The 25433-nt window shown below is 37.7% G+C and overlaps 1 protein-coding gene across 1 annotated transcript in view; it reads left to right on the plus strand.

The window, feature by feature from the left end:
- LOC124607720 (glutaminase kidney isoform, mitochondrial-like) overlaps positions 1 to 25433 on the plus strand; it is a 177042-nt gene that overhangs the window by 17080 nt on the left and 134529 nt on the right. The window contains exon 3 of the mRNA XM_047139931.1: positions 6062 to 6189. Coding sequence (XP_046995887.1) covers positions 6062 to 6189 — 128 coding nt within the window. The remainder of the gene's footprint in view (positions 1 to 6061; positions 6190 to 25433) is intronic.

The raw sequence follows: 25433 nt of genomic DNA on the forward strand, positions 1-25433 counted from the left end.
TGAACAACAAACCAAGAAGGACTACTGACAATGCAAGAGAAGAGTGAAGGAAAAGGTAATGTGAGGAAATAGGGCAATTGTAAAGGCAAGGTAAGGTAAGTGAAATGTACAGTGCTGCAAATTTTATAATAATGAAAGAACCAGGAAAAATTAGCAAGTAAGGAATGATAAAAATCAGGGAAAGGTAACAATGAATACTAAGGGAAACACAAGATGGAAGGCACGTGTAGAAGATCTATATGGTTCCAACTAATAACCGAAATGATGAAAGCAACATAGAACTAAACACCACAGATGTATTTCAACACTTTCACAGAGCTTAAAGCCAACAGATACACTTGCTATCAGCAGCAATGACCCTATCCAACACAACTCTGCCTCATTGCTGCAGTGCCCCTATGCAAAGCTGTGGCCATAAACACACACAGCTAAGAACTGAGAGCCTGTCCTAGCTTACGCTACTCTACACTGTCTCCTTTCATGTTGCTAGTGCCACTGCACTGTAATTCACACATCTAGGCACAACTAACACTCTGTGGAATACATAGGAACTGTGACAGAACCACAATGGTGTGCAAAGCAAATTGCTAGAGGAGGAAACCAAGTGGCACAAGCTCTCTTCAAAAGTGCCATGGACAAGATCTTATATGTCACTGAAAAGACGGAGATACCTCTATAATTGTTACGATCAGTTTTCTTCTCTCTTTTTATTTATTTATTTAGCATCCATGTCATTGTACAAATGATATTGGACTTTTACATAGTGCATGTGTTAATGCTGATGTTCATTCTGACAGTACACTGTTTGAAGTCCAAATTTTGTTAATAATTTTCATTAGACATAGAAAAATGTTGTCACTTAAGTCTTTCTGCAGTTCAGCAACTATATTGTCTTCTCCTGATCCTTTGCTACTTTTAAGTTGTTTTATGATTTCTATGATTTCCTCTTTTGTTGGTGGCTTTGAGTTTGGTTGCATCTGGAATAAGTTATCAAAATGAAATTCTTCATTTTGGTGGATAACAGCCATGCAGTTCTTTAAAGTAGTCCACAGGTATTCTGCAAATCTTATTGTTATTATATGCAGTCTTCCATGTTTTTGGGTTTATGAATTGTAAATTTAGTGATGTGCACTTCTTTAAACTATTTTTGAATGCTGTGTAAAAGTTCCTTTCATTGTTAAAATGTGATTCAATTGAAGTTCATTGCTCTTTTATATGTTGTATGCTGATCTATTTGAGATCTTTTGATGCATGTTTCCTTGCTTCCATAAAAAATTTTCCTGTTCTTATCATTTTTATTTTCATTCCAGATGTTCCAAGTTCATTGTCTCTTTATAAATAACTCATTACAATTATGATTCCACCAGGCATGCTTCCATTTCCTTTTAAGAGCGATCGTTCCTTTTGCAGTGTGAATAATATCTTTTTGAAGTTGTTGCCAACATTTAGATATCTTTTTTCCAACTGCATTTTATAATGATTTTCTCTAGACAACTTTTGCACGTCAAACCATTTGGGTTGGTATTGATTCTTTTTTATAAATATTACTCTAACCTTGGATTTAATGATAGCCAGTGATCCGAATCTGAACTGTTGCTCTTGGCAACATTTACAGTGACACCCTCCTTGTCAAAATGTCTGCTTATAGCAAGCAACATGGTCAAATTGTTTTTCACCACAAATTGGATTTGGTGACACCATCTAATTTGTTTTCTAGAAAGGTTTTTGCAGAATGTAAACTGCAGATCTGAACATAAGGGTGGAGGGGTGGCAGTCTATGTACACACTAAAATATAGGTTATCATTCCATGGTCTGCAAACAAATGTACAGAAATGCTGTTTGAAGCTGCAGCAATACAGACACCATATAATGGGGAAAAGTGTATGACAATAGGGCTCTACATATTACCAAACAGTCAGATAGCAGTAGACAGTGTAGCAGCAGACAGCTCCACAAGATGCTGTAAAAATACAGAAACATTAATAAATCACGTAACCACTAATATACCACAGAGCAGGTAGACAGTACAGGTCATATACACAACCTTGAAGACCACTATGGGTCAAATTAGAGGCAATGTAGGAAGGGCAGAAAAAGTATTTAAAGAGTTTAGACAAACAAAGTAAAGAAACATAGATAAGCTGAAAAGGCTATTGGAAACCAAAGAGTTTAATGAAGTATACTTCACAGAAAACCTAGATAAAGAATGGGAATCATTCTACAATACATTAGGCCATTACATAGATGTTGCATGTCCATTAGTACATAGGGAAATAACTGAGAAATGTAATTAAACACTGGATCACAGTAGAGGTAAAAGGAAAAAGGTGAAAAGTATGTATGAAAATTGTTGGCTAAGGCCAGCCCAAGAAAATATGGATGCATATAGGGAAAAGAAGAAATCATGATCGCAATCTCAACAAATAATACTAAAACCATATGGTATCTCATAAATGACGAGAGGAAAGGTGTAGGTGTGCAAAACACTGATAACATAATGCTTGAGGTAAATGGGAGGGAACTCAGGGATCACAAAATATCAACAGTACTTTAAACAAACATTAAATTGAAGTTGTGGAAAAATTAATAAATCAAAATTATACTTCCAAAATAAACACAATGAACATTCCATATGAGACAAAATGCTTATTCTTTATCCCAACTAATGAATCAGAAATTGTATAAATAATACATAGTCTAAAAACAAAAAACCACTGAAGGACTATATGGTACATCCACTAAACTAATTAAATGCTGTTTTCAGTGTGTATCAAAGCCGTTAGCCTAGCTGATAAGCTTATTGATAGAAAAAGGAATGTTTCCAATGTGTCTGAAAAAGTGTAAAGTAATCCCTGTATGTGAAGGAAGCTGCAAAAAAGACCCAGGCAATTACAAACCTATAACTATTACATCTATACTTTCAAAAATAATAGAAACCATAATAAAAGACAGAATATTAAATTTTGTACAAACATGCAATATTCTCAAGATGAACAACATGGGTTCAGAAAGGGCGAATCTACCAAAACACCATAGCTGAATTCGTGACACTTGTAACTAAAGCACTTCATGAACAGAAGAAAGTCTGTGGAATGTTCCTGGACCTACCTAAATCATCTGATTATGTATGCCATTACATCCTGTTAGAAAAGCTTCATTGTTATGGTATAAGGGGGAAAGCAGTTGACATCATTAAATCATATTTGGAAAATAGAAAGCAGTGTGTAGAAATAAAACAAAAAGTGAAAAATAATCTTACAAACGTCTTTTCAAATTTTGAAATGTTAAATATGGGATTCCTCAAGGATCCTTCCTTGGTCCACTACTTTTCATTCTGTATGTCAATGATATGACCAAAACAGTATACGATAGTGTGGTCATGTATGCAGATGACACTTAATTTGTTGTTACCAGTTCTACAACAGATAACCTGCAAGAGAAGGCTTCACTAAATATGAAATATTTAGTGAAATATTATTTCAGGGGAAACATTCTTTTTATAAATGGAAACAAAACAACATATATGCACATACATGCAAACATGAAACACACTGTAGACAACATTAGTGTCAGACTTGGGAGACCCATGCTGAAGAAGACAGACAGCTATAAATTTCTTGGTGTAACAATGGATAGGTATATGGCATAGGAGAATCACATAAAGAACATTTCCAGCAAAATAGGTTCAAGCATATTTATGATGAGCAAAATGTGTAGGTCAATAAATACACATACTCTACAAACAATGTACTGTGGACTAGTCCATCCACACCTCTCATATGGCACCCTGGTTTGGGAAAATGCTGCAAATGTGCACACACAAAGAGTATTAAGATTCCACAAGAGAGCCGTATGATTCACTGCAAAAATATCATCTAGAGAATCCTGTAGAAATAAATTCAGGGAGCCAAATATTTTAACAGTAGCATCAGTATCAATTATCTACTTAAAAACTAACTGCACTGTACTGCTAAATGAAGAATATCATGAACATAATACATGAAGAAAAAATGACTATCACATAGAAGGAAGTATGCTAAAATTAACAAAGACCCTGTAAATTCTGGATGCATAATATACAACAGTTTAGTGCAGTCTATAAAGATGATAGAAAGTATGCCTCTTTTTAAAAGAAAATCAAAAAGACATCTGATCAATATTCACTCTTACAGTGTTAAAGAATATCTTGAAAAAAAAAAAAAATAGTGTCTCAGTGTACATTACAAAGGGAAACTGCAAGAAATATAAAAATGTGTGTAGAATCACTTCTGGTATGTAAGATGTACAATATAAAATATTGTGTCAAAATGACACTGCTGCTGTCCTCTACTTTTTCTCTGTTTTTCTTGGTGACACTGAGTGAAGACTGAGGAGTTACAGAAAAATGAACTAAATTATCATTGGTACCTTTCATAATGTACTTCTAATGAAATTTTTTGTAAAAATTCTATTATATACCCTTTTGTATCTAGAAAATATATGTAACAGTCAGATTATAAATGCAATGATACATTAACTGTTATATATCACTGTATTTTTGCTATGTATATGTAAGCTTAATTGAAACATGACTTGTCCATATCTTTGTAAGAAATGGTCCATGGACAAATAAAGAACATGAGTTTTAGTACTATGTAATGCTGTCTGCAGAAGCTTAAGAGTCTTTCTCCATTTGCATTTGTCCTTTTATGTGCAGGAAATTTTCTCCTGTTGATCTGTGCTCATTTTTTTGCCAGTTTGTGCATTAAAGTCTCCAACTAGGAATGTGATCCAGGGTGTTTGATACATTTTGTTGAAACTTTTCTGTTTCCTCTTTCTGTGTCCTGTTTTTCTCATTTGTTGGTGTACTTTTATTTAAAATAGTGTAAGCTTTATTTGATGCTTTAAATGACAGTGTGAAAAGTCTTTCACAATTGTTATAAATTCTATTATTGAGTTTAATATGTTTTTGTTTACAGTCAAATCTGTCCCAAATTGACGTGCATTATTCACAACTCTTTTTCCTGTCTTTCTCTTAGGGATCCTGAACTCTTCTGTGTCAAAATGATGTTCATCAGTAAATCTACTTTCTTCCAGTGCTGTTATCATTACCTTTTTTTTCCAGTTTGAGCTACTGGAGATAGTGAACATGTGTGCATTAGGTGTGCTTGCTTCTATGAATGAACGTGTGTGTGTGTGTGTGTGTGTGTGTGTGTGTGTGTGTGTGTTACCATTTCTGATGAAGGATAAGTCTGCAAGTGGATGTGTAAGTGTCTTTTGGTTAAGGCCTTTCTGCAAATTAATGTGTTATCTTATAGTAAGCAGCAATCTATCATATCCTTACATTGTTGTTATTAAAGTTAACTTTTCTTGTTTTTAAACAATGAATTTACATTAAAAGTGTTTAGGTAATTTACGTTTCTTTGTTTGAGTTTATGGATTTGTTATTGAAGGCAGATTTCAGAATGCTCTGACTCACTTTTTGCACAATATTGTCCTTCCTTTTTATTTCCTGGGAAATGGCTGGTTGGGCGCTTGGAGGAGTAAAATCTCTTACAAACTGCATCTCCATTGTTGATTGCTTGTTGAGTTAGAGGAACAAGTCTCAAAGATACTGCTCAGGGTAGCTAGCATTGAGGATTATGTTTTCAGCTGCATCTCTGGTGAACAGGGTTTTTACCTTGTGTTGCTTCTTCTTCTATTTCCACCTTTCCAAGATTCATTCTTTCCGCCATCACTACCATTGAAGTCTTCACTGTAATCCTAGCATGGAGCCCTTATCTGAGCCAACTGAGCACTTGTTTGTTTTATATGGTTATTACTCCTCCCCCTTCTCCATCCTCATCACTTGCGTGATGAGATGCCAGGCTTTGGGACTTGGGATCAGCATAGCAGAGTTTCAGTGTTATGTAACACAAAAGTTTATTCAATTATTATGAATTAGATGGCTGTTCAGAAAAATGGTTGAGAAAACAAAACTAACATCTATATTTTTACTTTGTATGAAACCTCATATAATTTGTACAAACAGTTTGTTAGGTTACATCATATATGTATCATATCTACTTACATTTTTTCCAGGTTGCAACATATATTCCAGAACTTGCCTTAATGAATCCTGATTACTGGGGTATTGGTCTCTGTACTGTTGATGGACAAAGATTTTCATTGGGAGACTGCACCATACCTTTCTCTCTCCAGTCATGCAGGTATGTGCAAAAATACTTACATAGAGGTGGAAATTACATGAAATTGTTAAAATTAAGAGATATGAAAATTTTATTTCATGTAATAAGAACTATTGGACAGTATTAAGGGCAGTAATTAAACAGTCAAAAATGGTTCCCTCTGTACTTCTGTTCGTATCAAACCCAGTAACCTTTGGCAGTACCTGCATTTTTACAACTGTCATCACTTCCTCACCAAACATATTACTCCTATATAGTCCGGCCACCTATTGATTGCTTATCTTCAGAAACAAGAATTCCCTTGCCCAGTGTGCTGAAGGTCTCTGTACTGCCTTCACAGACAGGATCTGTCTTCCAGACCTAGTCCACAAATAGATTTCCCCATGCAATATCCTCACATGCCCCCAAAGGTGTTTTTACACCTGTGCAACTTTCCATGCATACTAGGTGCATGTGGCCACTGCACAAAGATTCAAGGAGGCACATGCACCAGTGCAATGTTGTGCATACCTCTGAATTGTAAACAATGGCCACTGTACCCCATCTCAAATGCTGGACACATGCAACAGTTGTGCACCTGTCTGTGGTTCCCTCCATTTGGTGTTTTGTTTTACTATGTGTCACTGTTAAAAGTTCCAGTTGCTTTCAAATTTGCCTTTATGTTAGCACTTAGGCTGAGTGTCCTAATGAGAAAAACGTGGAATTTGAACAGTGTTATCATACATTTCTTTTTTTCTGGATGGTTAATTCTGTGAATTATAAAGACAGAATAAAGGTAAATAACTGGCTACTATTCATCGCAAATACAAAAAATCTGTAAACAACAACAACAAACCTGAACAAATAAAAATCCTTCTTCCACATCTTTGATGAATAAGCATTGAAGAAGATGAACAGTGTTATGAAAAGGACAGACTGCTATTCACTATACACAGGAGACATTGAGTCATAGATGGCACAACAAAAGGAGTGTCAATTATTGATAAAATTATTGAATTGGATGGATAAAAAATATACTCACCAAGCAGTGGCAGAGCACAGACACACATAAAAGACTGTTAAGACTGGCAAGCTTTCAGAGCCAGTGGCTCCTTCTTCAGGCAGAAGGGTTGAAGGGTAAGAAAGAAGAGTGAAGGAAAAGGACTGGAGAGGTCTAGGAAAAGGAGTAGATTTTGGGAAAATCACCCAGAACTGTGGGGCAGTGGAGACTTACCATATGGGATGAGAAGGAAAGACTCAACAAAAAGACTGATATACATTTTAAACTTCGGCCAGAAGGCCTTCTGATGAAGTAGGAAAAAACACACCATTCACACATGCACAACTCTCACACACATGGTCACCATCTCTGGCTACTGTGGTTGGACTGAGTCATAGCAACACCTGATGGGACCATTAATCTGGTGGTGGGATGTAAGGAAAATGCATGGGGCAGGGGTGGGGCAAGGATAATAGCAAGGTGGGTTGGGGGAAGGTATAGAGCTGCTTTTGGGACCTTGCAGGGACATGGTGGAACAGGGTAGAGCTCCTAGATGCAGTTGTGAGTTTTGGGGAGGGGAGGGGGGAGGAGTGGAAAAGGAGAGAAGAAGGATAAAAGGACTAATGGATGTATTGGCAGAATAGAAGGTTGTGTTGTGCTGGAATGGGAGCAGGGAACGGGACGGGGAATAGCAAAGTTTGAGGACAGGGCAGTTATTGGAACATAAGACATATAGTGGAGAGAGTTCCAACTTTTGCAATTTAACATTGCAATTTGGCATTGCTAGGAAGGATCCAGATGGCTCAGGCTGTGAGGCAGCCATTGAATTTAAGCACATTGTATTGGGCAGCACATTCAGCGACCGATTGGTTCATCAGTCTCTTGGCTCAACTGTGTAGGTAGTAACACACCCTGCAATATATCCAACTTTCCCACAACATCCCTGACCTCAGCCTTTACCCTTAGTTAGTCCCTGTCCTCCTCTTACATACCCCCTTGCCTGTTTTCACTCCAACACTGACCACCCTTATAATGTGCCAACACTGTCCTTTTCTTCTTCTCTCCTCACCATTTTCACACCTCTGTTGCCTCGAACCCATCACCCCCCCCCCCCCCCCCCCCCTCCTACTAAACACCAGACTACAACTAGCAGCTGTGTACCATGCCACCAAGTGGCTGAGTGCCTGCTGCACACTCCAACCTTCCCTCTCCACTCTGATTCTGATTTCCCCCCTCCCTGCCCCCTTGCCTCCTCCTTACCTCTATCACCCACACCAGACTGCTGTTCCCATCAGGTGCAGTTACAGCTCAGTCCAGCCAAAGTGGCCAGAGACATTGATCATGTGTGTGAGTTGTGCTTGTGTGAATGTATGTGTGTTTTCTGCTACAGGAGAAGGCCCATCAGCCAAAACCTTAAAATGTATAGCACTGTTTCTGTTGTGCCAGTCTGCAACTCAATGCCTCCTCTATATGGTGAGTAGTAATCTGTCCTTTTCATAATATTGTCAGCATGACCATGTCTTTCTTTATGATTCTGTGATGCAGTACTTTTCTTCTATGTACTGTACTGAAATTTCTAGTAATTTTATTGCTAGCTGTTGACCATCTTTCTCAAATAAACTATTAAATAATGGCTTTGTATCTAAATCATTGGAGGTTGTTGGGGTGAAAAACAAATTGTCAGTTGCTATACCACTGTTTCCACCAATCAACATAATGAATTTTGCTGTGCCAAATTATCCAAAGGGGGATACCAAAATTTTTAAGTGTCTCACAGAAGACAAACAGTTATGTCTCACAAAGCATGATTCTCCACTTAGATCAGGGTCAGGTTACTGTTCAAGTAGTGTCAGTCCAAAAAGGAATAACGTGTTAAACTGTTCTTGTATCAGTGTACACATTAGAAGAGCTAAAAACAGTACAGGTTTACTGGGAGACATTGAACTAGCAAAGTACAACAAAAAGATTAGAAATGCCAGTAACAAAAGCTCTGTGTGTGTTCCATCAAAACATCAGTGGTGTCAGAAGAAAATTGGAACCTCTAAATGCTGAAATAAATGACAATGAATTTATAAGTTATGCACTTTTAAATACAGAATACCACGTCAAACCAAACAGTGGAGAGCTCAGACTTCTGCTGAATTTTATCCTACTTTGTTTTTGGGTAAAACAAGGCACAAATTGCCAGAGGGATATGTTCAAGAAAGAGAGAAAATTTCCATCTGTATCATATCTTCAATAAATCTCTTTCCAGAATTGTTTCTGTAATTTCTCTCTAAACATGAGGATCACATAAAATCCAGAATGGAATAACAACTATATTATGATAAGGATAGATTCCTACTTACCATACAGAAGAGATGTTGAGTCACAGACAGGGACAAATTAGCAATTGCAGCAAGCTATTGAGAACTATTAAGAATAAAAGTGGAACTGCAATTTTCATTAAAACTAAGATAATATTTAAATTCTTCATCATAATTCCTAGTTTGTATATCTCCACTCTTAAGTCTATTGAACTGGAACTACCACAAATGATATGTCAATTGTTGTGTTGGCAGTTAACAGGGCTCCTGCAGGGAATATGTGTATTTTTCTAATCCAGATAGAACAACTTTTGAGCCAGATACAATCCAAAACCAAGAATTTAGTTGTTGTGAGATATTTCATTATCAGTTTGGAAAGTTGAAGTTGGAATCTGAACAATATTGTGAAAAGGATAGATTGCTACTCACCATGAGGATATGTTCAGTTGCAGACAGCCACAACAAAAAGCCTGTTACACCTAGAGCTTTCAGACAAAGCCTTCTTAAGAAAAGATCTTAACTGAAATTGGGCGGAGGGGGGGGGGGGGGCGGGGGGGCGGGGGAGGGGGGGGGGGAGGGAGCTACAGCAGCTTATGGAACTGTACAACCTAACTGCAGCAATAAACTTTCCTGATAGAGTAACAAGTAACCGTAACAGCCTTATTAACAATGAATCTGCTCACCTCCATAACTGAATGTTCAGCACAGCCTTGCATTGAGCCCAGGTTCATTTCCCAGATGGTTGGAGATTTTATGCACTTGGAGACTCAGTGCTGTGTTGTCATCATTGTCATTGATATGTAAATCACTGAAGTGGTGTCAAATAAAAGAACTTGTACTAAGTGGCCACACGAACCTGGATGAGGTCTCTGGCCAATAATGTCAAGTGATCCCACCCTATTGACAACATATGCACATTGACAGAGGCAACAGCAGTGGTATCAGTGTAAGTAAAATCCTCAATGAACTGTCAGATCAGGATGGACAACTGCCTACAGTAAATTACATCTACTTGTGTGATAAGGTTAAATAATCCTTTAAAAATTTCAGGCCAGTCAGTAATGATACCCTAGAAAACTTCAACATTTCCTTTCAGCAGAACAACTTGATCCCTGTATATATGGAAAGGAATCTTCATGACAAATTTAGCATGTTCTTTGATGAGTTTGTGTGATAGTCTGAAGTTTTATTAGAAATCCTGGATTACTAGAGGGATCAGAATTTCCTGTAGGTAAAAAAAGTTATGTGAATCACTACGGATATATGATGATTTCATGAGAAAGCAGAACTATTGACTATACTGTAATATTCTGAAAAGAATCACTAAAAACACCAAAAATCTGTACACACATCTGAAAATGACAGCTCCAACAACAAAGCAAAAACCAGCAGGTTATAAAAAGGGAGAGTGGTGAAACAGTAGAGTGCATATCTGGTATAGAAATAAGTCATGGTGGAAATACAGAAAAAATACTGAAGAAACTGCTAATATTTTCAACAGACATTTTTAACAACTGCAGAGAAAACTGGTGCAAAGGTTTAGTGAATGAAATGATACACCTTCTCTGTAAAGCGAACAGTGGCAGAATCAGTCAGATGCTGTAAGTCATGTCAAAACTAGTGAGATCAAGAAGAGAATCAAAGATATGAAAAGATAATGTTGTCTTGGGGTTGATAATATTTCCATTGGAATACTTGGGCACTATCAAGTTTACATAAGTGTAGTTCTGTTTTATACATTTAACGAATCCCAACATCAAGGTACTGTCCCACTGAGATTAACATATATTGTGTGAAACCAGTTTACAAGAAGGGTGAAAAACCTAATGTAACAAACTACTGCCCATCATTCTTGCTAAAAAGTTTTTCTAAGGTCATAGAAAAACTGATGTATAGGAGAACTGTTGATCACTTGAACAGCTCCAACATTTTCAGTCAATGTCAGCTTGTTTTCCAGCAAGGTCTATTAATAGATGATGCAATTTTCTCTTTCTCTGAACAAATTCTGCGACCTCATAACAGTAAATTGGCACCAGTCAGAGTCGTATGTGATCTATCCAAGGCTTTCAACTGAGTAAAGCACAAAATTCTTTTAATAAAACAGAATTATGTGTATTAAGTAGAATATTGGAGGTATATGTTAAGTATTATCTAACAGATAGAAGCAGAGGGTAACAATTACTGACAAGAATTGATTTCCAGCTTCATCTTCATTGTTAGCTGCAACAGGCAGGAGACATGCTTTGTTGGTGGTGCAGATTTTAGCGATTTTGACCAAGATAAACTCATGCTACCGTGTGCTTCTTTTGCACGCCATTGTAGACGTGTACACAGAATCAGCTAAGTGAAAAATTGCATGTTTATGTGTATATAAAAGCCGATTTAGGAATTTTCCTTTGTGTGAGACCATGTGTACAGGAATCATGTGTGCAGGTATGAAGTACTAGATTTGCATATTTTACTTTTCACGTTGCTTCTGCACAAAACTGTATTTTAGTAAGTAACCGGTTCAAGCATTTTGGATGCGTACCCTAATTTATCTCGTAGCAAATCAGCGTCTGTCATTCACAGTTCTGCGAAAGAACACATCACCCCTGAGTTTAATTGTATATCCACACAAATAAATGTGCGTATTTGCGATTTATAGGAGGCTACTGTGGTCCTTTGCATAATCTACGAGCAATCTGCAGCAAATCAGTGTTTGTGATTTAGTTACTGTAGCAGGTGTTCTAACTAACATTTTATGTTATTTCTAGTTTTTCCTTAAAGAGGAGTAGCCTTGTACACTATCTGCATTTATCGTAAATTAACACTGCTTTCCAGTTTTCTAGCAACTACAATTAATGTCAAAACGTTGTAGGAAACTAGGGATTTTTATCACAGGTTTTTGTGTTGCCTTGATACAAATCACGTTTAATGTGTTTTTGCTTCAGTTCTTATAGGGAATTAGCAACTTAGACTAAAAGGTAACCAGGGGGCTTAATTTACAGTTATTTGTTCACTCCCTTGTAATGCGTTACACTATCCAAAATGCAGCCCCACTGTGAATGCTGTTCTCGAACACGTGGTGAATTGGTTGATGTTCATAAGTAGCTGGAAATTGTCCTGACTATTGTCAAATGATAGGCTGTGAATTGGGTTGTTGCAAGACATTTGGGGAAACTTGTTTTGTCTGGTGTCAAGAGGAGGCAAATGGAAAAGGATACAGGTCTATTAATCATCGGCATTTCAAATGTACAGCGAATGATGCTACCCCTTGTGGAAATGACAGCAAGGGCCAGAAAAGGACAGTAGGTGCACTCAGTGTGTATGCCTGGAGGTCTCATTAAAATGTTGAAGAGGCTATTCCAGCAGCCATTGGTGGGAACAAGGTGCAACCAACAGCAGATTGTTGCACACATTATAACAAATGATGCCAGTTGTATGGGCTCCAAGGTCATACTTGAGTCATTCAAGTGACTGGCAGAAAAGGGTGAGAAGACCAGCCTCCTGCATGGAGTTTCAATGAAGCCCACAATTTGCAACATTGTCCCCAGAAGTGATCGTGAACCTTTGGTTCTGAGTCAAGTGGAAGGACTGAACCAGAGACTTAGAAGGTTCTGTAACATGCTAGGCTGGGACTTCTGAACTGCATTGTAGGTTTGAGAACTGCAGGGTTCCTCTAAATGGGTCAGGTGTGCACTAACATCAGAGGCTGCTACTCAGGTAGCTGACTGTGTTTAGGGTGCACACAAGAGTATTTAGATTACACAAGTCTCTATCCAATTCAGATAATTATAGCTACAGGAAATTCAAAAAGTATCAGTGTAAGACTGAAAGAAATGCCTGCCACTGGTGGGAGTATCAAAATGCTAATGGTAAGCTACCGAAGCATTCACAACAAAGTGCCAGAGTTTGAAGTGCTCATGGAAAGCACTGAAGCTCACATAATACACAACAAAGAAGGTTGGCTGGAACCTGAAATTGATAGCAGTGAGATTTTAGGCAAAAATTTGAGTGTATATCGAAAGGATAGGCAAATGGGAAATAGAGGTGGCGTATTTGTCACAGTAGACAAGAAACTTAAATCCACTGAGATAGAAATTGAGGCTGCATATGAGATTGTTTGTTCAAGACTCAGTATCAGGAGTGGGCATAAAATGCTAATTGGATCCTTCTGTCACCCACCAGACTCACCTCCTTATGTAACTGAAAACTTCAGAGAAAACCTCAGCTCATTTGTACGTAAGCTCCCCAATCATACTGCATTCATTGGTGGAAACCTTAATCATCCAACAAATAAATGAGAAAATTACTGTTTTGTTAGTGGTGGGCATGATAAGACATCCTATGAAACATTGCTAAATGCCTTCTCTGAAAACTACCTTGAACAGATAGTTCAGAATCCCACCCATGATAGAAATGTATTGGATCTACTGGCAACAAATAGTCCTGACTCCTTTGAGGTAGTTCACATCAAAACTGGTGTCAGTGACCATTACGTGGTTATTACCAAAGTACAAAGGATAACTAAAACAAGCAGGAAGGTATACATAATCAATAAACTATACTCAGTTCATCATGAGCGTCAACCTGATGTAAACAAACGGAAACACGATGACTGGTCAGAGGCCGTAGCACATGTTACACTCTTGGTAGTACATCTACATCTACATCTACATGATTACTCTGCTATTCACAATAAAGTGCCTGGTAGAGGGTTCAATGGACCACCTTCAAGCTGTCTCTCTACCATTATATTCTCTCAAGGCATGTGGGAAAAACGAGCACTTAAATTTTTCTGTGCAAGCCCTGATTGCTCTCATTTTATCATGATGATCATTTCTCCCTATGTAGGTGGGTGCCAACAGAATGTTATTGCAATCAGAGGAGAAAACTGGCGATTGAAATTTCATGAGAAGATCCCGTCGCAACGAAAAATGCTTGTTTTAATGATTGCCACTCCAATTCACACATTGTGTCTGTGACACAACCTCCCCTAATTTGTGATAATACAAAACTAGCTGCCATTCTTTGTACTTTTTCAATGTCATCCATCAGTCCTGCCTGATGCGGATCCTACACCACACAGCAGTACCCCAGAATAGGGCGGACAAGCGTGGTGTAAGCAGTCTCTTTAGTAGACCTGTTGCACCTTCTAAGTGTTCTGCCAATGAACCACAGTCTTTGGTTTACTCTACCCACAATATTATTGATGTGATCATTCCAATTTAGGTTATTTGTAGTTGTAACCCTAAGTATTTAGTTGAATTTACAGCCTTCAGATTTGTTTGACTTATCGTGTAATTGAAATTTTGCTGATTTCTTTTAGTACTCATGTGACTAACTTCACACTTTTCCTTATTCAGGGTCACCTGCCACTTTTTGCACCATACAGATATCTTATCTAAATCATTTTTCAAGTTGTTTTGATCATCAGATGACTTTAAAAGATGGTAAATGACACCATCGTCTGCAAACAGTCTAAGACGGCTACTCAGATTATCTCATATGTCATTAATATAGATCAGGAGCAATTCTGAGCCTATAACACTTCCTTGGGGAACGCTGGATATTACTTCTGTTTTACTCAATGACTTTCCATCTATTACTATGAATTGTGACCTTTCTGACAGCCGCTTCGGATTGGCTGAGCGGTCTAAGGCACTGCTGTCATGGACTGTGCGGCTGGTCCCGGCGGAGGTTCGAGGCCTCTCTCGGGCATGGGTGTGTATGTTAGTCCTTAGGATAATTTAGGTTAAGTAGTGTGTAAGCTTAGGGACTGAAGACCTTAGCAGTTAAGTCCCATACGATTTCACGCACATTTGAACATTTTCTTTCTGACAGGAAATCACAAGTCGAGTCACACAACTGAGGCGATACTCCATAGGCACACAGTTTGGTTAGAAGACGCTTGTGAGGAACAGTGTTGAAAGCCTTCTGGCAATCTAAAAATATGGAATCAATTTGACATCCCCTGTCGATAGCACTTATTATATTACTTCATGAGTATAAAGAGCTAGTCGTGTTTCACAAGAACAATATTTTCTGAAACTGTTCTGACTATGTGTCAATAAATTGTTTTCTTCAAGGTACTTCTTAATGTTCAAATACAGTATATGTTCCAAAACCCTACTGCAAATCGACGTTAGTGATTTAGGCCTGTAATTCAGTGGATTACTCCTACTTCCCTTTTTGGGTATTGGTGTGACTTGAGTAATTTTCCAGTCTTTAGGTAGGGATCTTTCTGTGAGCAAGTGGTTGTATATAATTGCTAAATATGGACCTATTTTATCAGCATAGTCTGAGAGGAACCTGACTGGTATGGAATCTGGACCGGAGGCTTTGCCTTAATTAAGTGATTTAAGCTGCTTCGTTACTCTGAGGATATCTACTTCTATGTTTCTCATCTTGGCAGTTGTTCTTGATTGGAATTCAGGAATATTTACTTCGTCTTCTTTGGTGAAGGAGTTTTGGAAAATCATGTTTAATAACTCTGCTTTAGTGGCACTATCATCAGTGATTTCACCGTTGTTATCGCGCAGTGAAGATATTGATTGCGCCTTGCCACTGGTGTGCTTTATGTATGACCAGAATCTCTTTGGGTTTTCTGCCAGATTTCAAGACAGAATTTCGTTGTGGAATTTATTAAAAGCATCTTCCATTGAAGTATATATTAATTTACCCTCTTATGTCCAAGCATGTTCTTATTGCAGAAACACAATGAAAGATGGAGGATAATGTATTTATGTTAAGAACAGCATTGAATTTAAAGTCAGAAATGATATTATCATGCTAAGTGTAGACAAAGACTTTGAAGTGTCAGCAATAGAGACAATTGCTATGAATATGCCCAAGAAACTAACTATAGTATGTGTATATCATTCTCCTGGTGGTAATTTGGAGATATTCTTTTCAAAACTTATACAAAGCCTAGAACTAGCGTTGACTCTGAAACATAATATCCTTTTGTGTGGGGAGTTTAACATAAATACAAATAAAACAGATGACAACAGTAACACATTTATGAATATCCTACATAGTTTTGGTCTATCATCACTAGTCAACTGTGCAACAAGAATAACCACACATTCACCCTCTACCATTGACCATGTAGCTACAGATGTAGTCAGAGAAAACTGTGATGTACTTGTCAAAAATCTGGGACTGTCTGACCATCTATGTCAAATTATAAAAGTAAAAGCTTGTGTAAAAAAAAGAATCAAAACTGCATGTATATAAAAGAGTTTACTCTCCATCAGCTTTGCAAGAGTTTTCCTTAAAGTTAACACATGAAAGTTAGGAAGGAGTATACATAGGAACTAAAGTGAATAGCAAGTTCTCCAATTTTATGTCTGAGTTTAAATTAAAATTTGAAGAAACATTCCCCAAAGCATTAATTCCCATTGGAACACCCACCAACAATAAATGGATTACTAAAGAAATTAGAAAAAGTGATCAAACTTTTAAATACCTAAACTCCATTAAAAAGGACAATAGTGATCCAGTTTTTTGCACTACTACAAAAACTACAAAAGGATCTACAGGAAAGTACTCAACACTGCAAAAAGATAAGCCAACGCTCGGTTCATAAATTTAGCCAATAATAAAAGTAAATCTACATGGGCTGTAGTGAAACAAGAAACAGGAACTGTGAAGCAGAGAGGTACAAACACACAAAACAGGAACAAGGAAAACTTAGAGAGTAACCCAAGAGAATTAGCAAATTATGTGAATACCTACTTTAGCAGCATTGCAACGAACTTACAGAAAATTTTTCCAAAAGGTGCTAATCAACCAATACAGAAGCATATAGCAAACTCAATGGTATTGCTTCCAACTAATGAGGAGAAAGTATGCAATGCTGTAAGCCAATTAAAGAACAAAAACTTGGCAGGTTTAGATGAAATCCCAATGTGTGTGCTGAAAAAATGCATAAACAGTACCGAAGCTCCACTAACAGAAATCATAAATGAATCCTTCAAAACTGGTTGCTTCCCTGACTATCTGAAGCATGCCAAAATTTTACCCGTTCACAAGAAAGGTGACATAGAAAATGTTGAGAACTACAGACCAATAACCCTATTGTAATGCTTTTCCAAAGTGATAGAAACAATAATGAAAAACAGGCTTTTGAGCTATCTAAGTAAGTTCAACCTCCTCTGCAATGACCAGCATGGTTTCAGTCCTGGTAGAGGTACAGAATCTGTAATAGCACAACTTACAAAAACAGTTTTAGAAGCACTAGATGAGAACAGCTATGTAACTGGCCTTTTCCTAGACCTGTCTAAGGCATTTGATACAGTTGACCATCAGAAGCTGTTGCATAAATTAGAGGCACTAGGAGTAAGGGGAGCAGTTCTCAAATGGTTTCATTCATATCTAGAAAACAGAGTACATTCAGTAGAGATCATGCATGTCTCCAGTGAATCAAAGTACATTGAGAATTATATATCTGATCCACAATATATCAATATTGGGGTCTCTCAAGGAAGTGTACTAGGCCCTGTATTATTTCTGGTGTATATAAATGATTTCCCGCAACATATCAGCCATGGAGAGAAAATATTGTTTGCAGATGACAGCAACATAGTAATCAGCACTAAGACACCAGCACAAATGTTGGAAAAATCTACTGAAGTGTTAAGGGATGTTCACAAATGCTCTCAGGAAACAAAGTAACTCTCAATGTAGAGAAAATGAATACAATATGCTTTAGAATGAACAGAAAACAGAGTCACTTAAATTTAAAACTAGATAACATCTCCATAGGTGATGTACCTAGAACAAAATTCTTAGGGTTGCACACTGACAGCCAAATGAAGTGGAATGAACTTGCTACGAAACTCTCGAAAAATATATCCAAAACACGTTAAGCACAAATAGCAGTTTTCCTAACTATAGTACAAGAAAAGGTCACTGTCTTCACCTAGACAGAAAGAATAAACATAAGACTCAAAATAGATTCTTGTATGAAAGTGTAAAACTGTATAATAACCTGCCGCAGAAAATAAAAGAAGCAGATAACATGTACCACTTTACAAAAAATCTTAAATTGTTTTTGCAGGAACACTGCTTTTACACTATAAGTGAATTCCTTAGTACAAAATGATTGGAACTAGCTTTTGTTTCACCATATTTTGATAAGGAGCAAAAATGATTTGTTTCACAATATTATGATAAGGAGCAAAAATGATTGTAATTAACTTATATGTCACAATATTTAACTACATGTAACAACAAACTGTTTAAATATATTAATGTACACAACTGACAACATCCATACATTTTAAAACGTCCACGGGTGGCTAAATAAATAAATAAATAAATATTTCTCAATTGCTGTCTTTACTATCTCTTTGAAAGTGTTGCACAACTTTTGTACACTTACATGATCAGATCAGAAGGAGTGAAGACTGTCTCTTAAAAAGGCGTTAAGAGCATTTTTATCAGCTTTTTGATGGTTGTAGATGTTTCGGTATTTAGCCTAGCAGCAACTGCCTTGTGGTCACTAATCCCTGTATTAGTCACAATACTCACTATTTGTCCAGGATTATTTGTTGCTAAAAGGTCAAGTATGCTTCTGCAACCATTTACACTTTGAGTGGGATTATGAACTAATTGTTCAAAATAATTTTGTGAGAAAGCATTCAGTACAATTTTGGATAACATTTTATGCCTGCCGCCAGCTTTAAACATATAATTTTTCCAGCATATTGAGGGTAGATTAAAGTCATCACCAACTATAATTGTATGAGTGCGGTACTTATTTGAAATGAGACTCAAGTTTTCTTTGAACTGTTCAGCAACTATATCTTCTGGGGTGGGGGGTTGGTAAAACGATCCAATTAATAGCTTAGTCCAATTGTCAGGTATAACCTCTACCCATACTATTTCACACGAACTATCTACTTCAATTTTGCTAAAAGGCAAACTACCTCTGACAGCAATAAATACTCCACCACCAACTGTATTTAATCTATCCTTTCTGAACACTGTTAGATTGTTTGAAAAAATTTCGGATGAACTTATTTCCAGCTTTAGCCAGCTCTTCTGTACCTACAACTATTTTAGCTTCAGTGCTTTCTATTAGGACTTGGAGCTCTGGTTCTTTTCCAACTCAGCTACGACAGTTTACAACTACAACACCAATCATTTCTACAGCTACCTTACTGTGTCTTACCTTCCCCTTTTAGACGGACGTCCCTTCTGTGGTTCCCTGAGACTCTCTAACATAAAAAAATCACCTGGTCCCTTCCACGCAGCCCCTGCTACCAGTGTAGCCACCTCCTGTGTGTAATGGTCTCCTGAACTATTAAGCAGAACCCGGAAACCCACCACCCGATGGTGTAAGTCAAGAAATCTGCAGCCTACATGGCCACAGAACTGCCTGAGCCTCTGATTCAGACCCTCCACTTGGCTCTGCACCAAAGGACCACAGTTGGTTCTATCAATGATGCTGCAGATGGTGAGCTCAGCCTTAATCTTGGAAGCAAGACTGGCAGTCTTTACCATCTCTGCTAGCCGCCCGAAACCAGACAGAATCTGCTCCATCCAAAGTGACACACGTCACTGGTACCGACATGAGCCACCACCTTCAGTTGGTTGCACCCTGTACTCTTCATGGCATCCGGTAGCACCCTTTCCACATCCAGAATGACTCCCCTGGAATGCACACGGAGTGTATACTGGCTTCCTTCCCCTCCTTGGCAGCCATGTTCCTAAGGGGCCCCATTATGTGCCTAATGTTGGAGCTCCCAACTACCAGCAAACCCACCCTCTGTGAATGCTCAGACCTTGTGTGCTGAGAAGCTTCCTCTGGAACAGTGTGGATGACTGCATCCGGCTCAGAGATATTGTCAGCCACAGATAACTCTCAAAACCTATTCGTCAAAGTAACCGGGGAGGCCCTACGATCGGCCCCTCAGAAAGTACCCGGGGCGACCACAGTAGTGGACAATTCGGACACGTGATGTGCTCTACGTCCCTTGCATCCATGCATTCGATACCCCACATTGAAACCCCTTGGCAGCAGCCTCAAGCTGTGTGATGGAAACCAAAGCAGCCTGGAGCTGTGAGCGAAGGGTTGCCAACTTAGCTTGCATCTGTACACAACCATCACAGTTCCTATCCATTACTGCAGTTGCTCCTGTTTGAACCTCGTAAAAATATGTAATAAGTGAATGGTGTATTCACCTTATTAATATCAGGAACTATCAGTGCTGCTCTTGCTGATGGTCTAACTGACATTGAGCTGCTCTAACCAAACAAACAAAAGCCTGTACGATACGAGGGTTGATACAAGCGTCCTGAACAACGGTGTTACTGTACTCTACAGCGTTATTAAAATAAAAGGTTGTGCCTAGTAAGCACTTGAACATGCAAGAATTTACAAAAATAAACTATTAGCTACCCAGATAACTGAAAATAATTCGCTCCTGTTTGAAGCTCATATAAATATGTAACAAGGGAACGGTGTACTCGCCTTATTAGTAGCAGTAACTATCGGTGCTGCTCTCGCTGACGATCTAACCGACACTGAGCTGTTCTAACCAAACAACAGGTCCTACTTATGTGTTAGAATCTTATTACTGGGTTACATTGAATGAAACTTAAAGATATTCTAATGTATTACCAGCCATCAACATTTTTCTTAATCATGCTTTAGCTATGTAGCTTTTATTTCAAAAATCATGTACAGTCACAGTCTCTGTACTGCTTGTCCATGATAAGTTGACTATTGGTGCGATGGCTGTTGGGAACGGTTTTGCCCCAGCATTTTGGCTGCTGAGGAGAGAGACACTGCTACCCGTATTTTGCGCTTAACATGAAATCGCAGATGGCACTTGCAGAAGTATTGCCTACTTAAGTGATGCTTCCGTCATATCGGAAATCACCTAAGTTGTTGACATATTCATGCTCGAGAGTTTTACCTGTAACTTATGTATTAATTCATTAATTATGTATCAAAAACAAAGAAAATGAGTGAATATGAATATACGACTTACAACACTATGAACAGAAATTAAAAAGCTGATTTTTGGAACCTGTTTGCATATTGCATTTATCATCATCATCACTTGAGGGCATGGTACTGATGATAACTTCATCAGTGGCCATTTCCATTGTTCCATCTTTTGCCCAGTACTCCTTCTGCAGCTGCTGCACATTCCTGCAGTAACATTGCCATTCCTGTGCAGCAGCTGCAAGGAAAATAATGTATTAACAAGATTCTGCAATCTTCCCATCAACATGTCACCAGCAACGTTGTTCTTTATTTTGTCCTGTGCCAATTCTATCAGATTTAGATTTTAGTTGTAGGGCAGTAAACATACTACCTTGTGGCCCCTGCTCTTAGTGATTTCATCCACCACGTACACTTTCATGGCTGGTTTGTTTTCCTTTATTGTAGATAACAGTTCAGCTTTACTTATTGAGTCGTTGCAGTTTGTTTTCCCATCTTGCAACCCCTCTAATGTCATAATCCTGAAATCATATTTATTAGGCATTCTGTTGAACTCGCTTCTGTGATATGACGCATTATCTATACAACCACAGAACTGGGCAAAATATTACGAATGACTATATCTGAAAAACTGCCCCCCCTCCCAAATGTACGTCCGCTATTTTCGCCAGATGTAAGAAAGTTCCATATCAGCTTACACTCCGCTGCAGGGAGAAAATTTGTTCTACTTTCTTGCATTTTGTTGCAAGTAATTGCTGAATTTGCTTTTCGTGGATGGTCTTCTCCACCTCACAGAAGTTGTGTGTTTGTGTTCAGTACCAGTGCGAAACTATTGTCGAAAAGGAGAGTCGCACAAAGACAGACGGATAAAAAAAAAAATGTAGTGTTGGAATCCCTAAACACACATAATTGGCACCATCAGTCAAGGAACTGCAAAATGAGTTTACCAATCAATTCATTTCACCAGAAGGCAATGTAGAATGGCAGTACAGATGTCTTTAAATGTTAACTGATTCTTCAATGATACTGTAAACATAAATGCATCACGTTACTGATAGAAGTGGTAAATACTGCTTGCAAAATTAAAAGTCAATCTCTTGGTGTGATACCAGGCTGCATTTTTGTTTCCTGTTGTCAAATACTTAGTTACACAATAGACAAGAGATGTTGGAAATATGTCTACAAGATCCTCAAAGTTTTTAATCTAAGTGAAGTCCTCTGAGTTCAGTTAACTGAATATTATTTCTTGGTAATAGCAATATGTACTCTGGTTTTTAAAAATAACTCCTCTTGTGTATCGTGTATGTATGGTGAGTTCCTGAAGCAAACTCGCCCCAGTGATTTGAAGAAGTAAACTTGAGTAAGATTTTGTTCTCTAACACTTGAGCAAGTGCTTACATAAGTTATTTGCTAGTGGAAACAAGCCTTTTGTAATACTTTGCAAATATAGGGGCAGCTTGACATTCGCAGGACTCAGAAACAAATGAATGAATATCTTTCAAGTAGTGCTGATTTTCTCCGCTTCTTGCAGCACTCGGGAAATCGTCAAGTTATTGTGGCCAAACAGCAGTGATATGCTCTGATTGTCACACTGTTAATACACATTATGAAAATGGCTGAGGCTGCTTTGTAGTAAAATGTGTGTGGTACATGGTTAAAAAGTGCACAGAAATAGGTTGTTCTTAATGTTTTTCATGAGTTTACAGAAAAAAATCGACCTTGAAGTTTTCCGAGGGTCCGTATTTTATACAGCTGAGATAAAAATAGATACTGCTTGTAGAGCAGAATTGGTAGCTTAGTAAATTGATTATCTAATGCAGTTTGTGGATCGCTGGTTCAAGTCTCGCTCTTGTAATCCTTTTTTTTCATTCATTTTTAAATAGCTGCATCTCACAATTGTAAAATTCATCATCTTTTTGACAAATAATGCATGTCTTCTTTTTTCTAATTACATCCTGCATGCGAAGTTTCTGTTTTCATTTCAAATATAAATTATTAACTATCGATATTTTATGAAAGATTGTTAATAAAGTTTGCTTAAATTAAGAAAGCATAACAATTTAACTCTAGGACAAAAATGACAAACTAAATACTCTTTAGTTGGACTACAGTCCCTGGCCAATTTATTTGATGCACTACAGCTTTAAGCAAATTTTGATTCATGTCTAACGAAATTTCTTTCTTTCTTTTTTTTTTTTAAGACATACATTGTGATAAAACGATTATGTGTAGTTTACCTCATAACTAAGTTGATTGATATATCAAATAAAGAAAACGCTTCTCTAAGAGCTGGGTTTTTGTTGTCTTGACATCTTTTGCCACCTCCCCCTTCATTTGTTCCCTTACATTTTCTATGGGGTTCATGTCGGGAACCATTGTCTGAGCTGTGGTATTAACTGTTTTTGCAGGACTTCTTGTACTGGTCTTTCCTCATTATGCCTTTAACCACGTAAAGACGTCCTATACCCTTGCCACAGATGACAGATCAAATCATCACTTAAATGCGTGTTTTACGGTCTGAATAATGCAATTGGTATGAAATTTTTCTCTTGTTTGACGGCACACATACTGAGATTTGTTAGTTAAAATTTCAAACGTGTTTTCATCGCTGAAGGATACCTGTAAAAATCAAGAAACATAATTAATATACTATGAATAAATGTACATAGGTTATATCGTATTGTAAATAATAATTTTAAAGTTAAATTACTGATCTCCAGAAGTCCACACCCTTATCACACCACTGTTTAGCCCACTTCACATGCTTTGTTTTCATTGTGGCTGTTAACTTTGCTTTTCTAGGGGGTCAACAGGCCTTGAAATCAATATCTTTCAACTTTCTGCGAACACTGCGTTCTTCACATTAGCCTCTTCCAGTTGATATTTTATCCGTTTCGTTGTTGCAAATATGTCTTATAGGCAAATTCTTTTGAGAAATCTTTCTGACCTTGGGGTGGAAATTAGTTTTCTTCCACATTTGTTCTTCCTTCTGGGGCTCAATTCTACACCTGAATCAATTTTCTTCTTTATGTGTCTCATGCTAACTTCTGACATTTCCAACCTTCGTGAAATTTGATGAGTGGAGTAAATTTTCTTATTTACGAGGGCTTTGACCTCAGCTTTTTTATGTGGTGAAATGTCCCCTCTTTTACCCATTCTTAAAGGTCACAATTAGTGATATCTGGCTGTTAAACAATCAGTTGTGATGTTTATATTATGAAATAGATAATCAAAGCGAACGAAGTATTAGACCAGTTACATGCGAGAACGCCACTGAACAGGGCCTTTCCTGTATGCTATACTCTGCACATTGATACTTACAACAACAGATAAAAAATTCAACAGTGCAATAAGTGCCCTGAATAACTGTCATAATTTTTCCTATTAATCGCATTAAATATAGCACTCAACACGTAATTATTACAAATAACATTAAAAATGTGCAGTGCATCTAACAATTTGGCCAGGGACTGTGCATCCACCATTTTATATCAAAGATGTAGTCTCACATGAACCAGAGTGGTAAATGTTGTAGAAACATGAAAAACAATCATTTTCACATCATTGAGCACACCATACATATGCTGCATTTTTACATTTGTGCTATACCGCTACAATATGAACCCAACAGAACTGATCTGGAGCCAAGTTGAGGGATTTGTTATGAGAAATAACAAGACTGTTTGGCTGCCAGACATACTGAAACTAACGCACGCAGCTTTTTCACATGTTACTGCCTAACGCTGGCGGGATATAGAACAGCACGGCATAAAAGAAGAGGAGAAAATTCAGTGCCTGGGTGGCTTCATGGGTTCTATTGTTGATCAACTAATTATCAAAGTAGTAGGTGATGGTTCCAGAATTGAAATGTGTTTCTCAGATTCGGGTAAGGAAAGAGCTAAGTGATTACCAGACGACTGACTATCATTAATACCTTCAGTGGCTTATAATTATACCTTCAGTGGCTTCATTGTTCTACATTAAGGTAAAATCCCTGCAGTATGGTGTTGAACCACATATAGCTTGCTCAGAACAG

This window comes from Schistocerca americana, chromosome 1 (assembly GCF_021461395.2).
Source record: "Schistocerca americana isolate TAMUIC-IGC-003095 chromosome 1, iqSchAmer2.1, whole genome shotgun sequence".
NCBI lineage: Eukaryota > Metazoa > Arthropoda > Insecta > Orthoptera > Acrididae > Schistocerca > Schistocerca americana.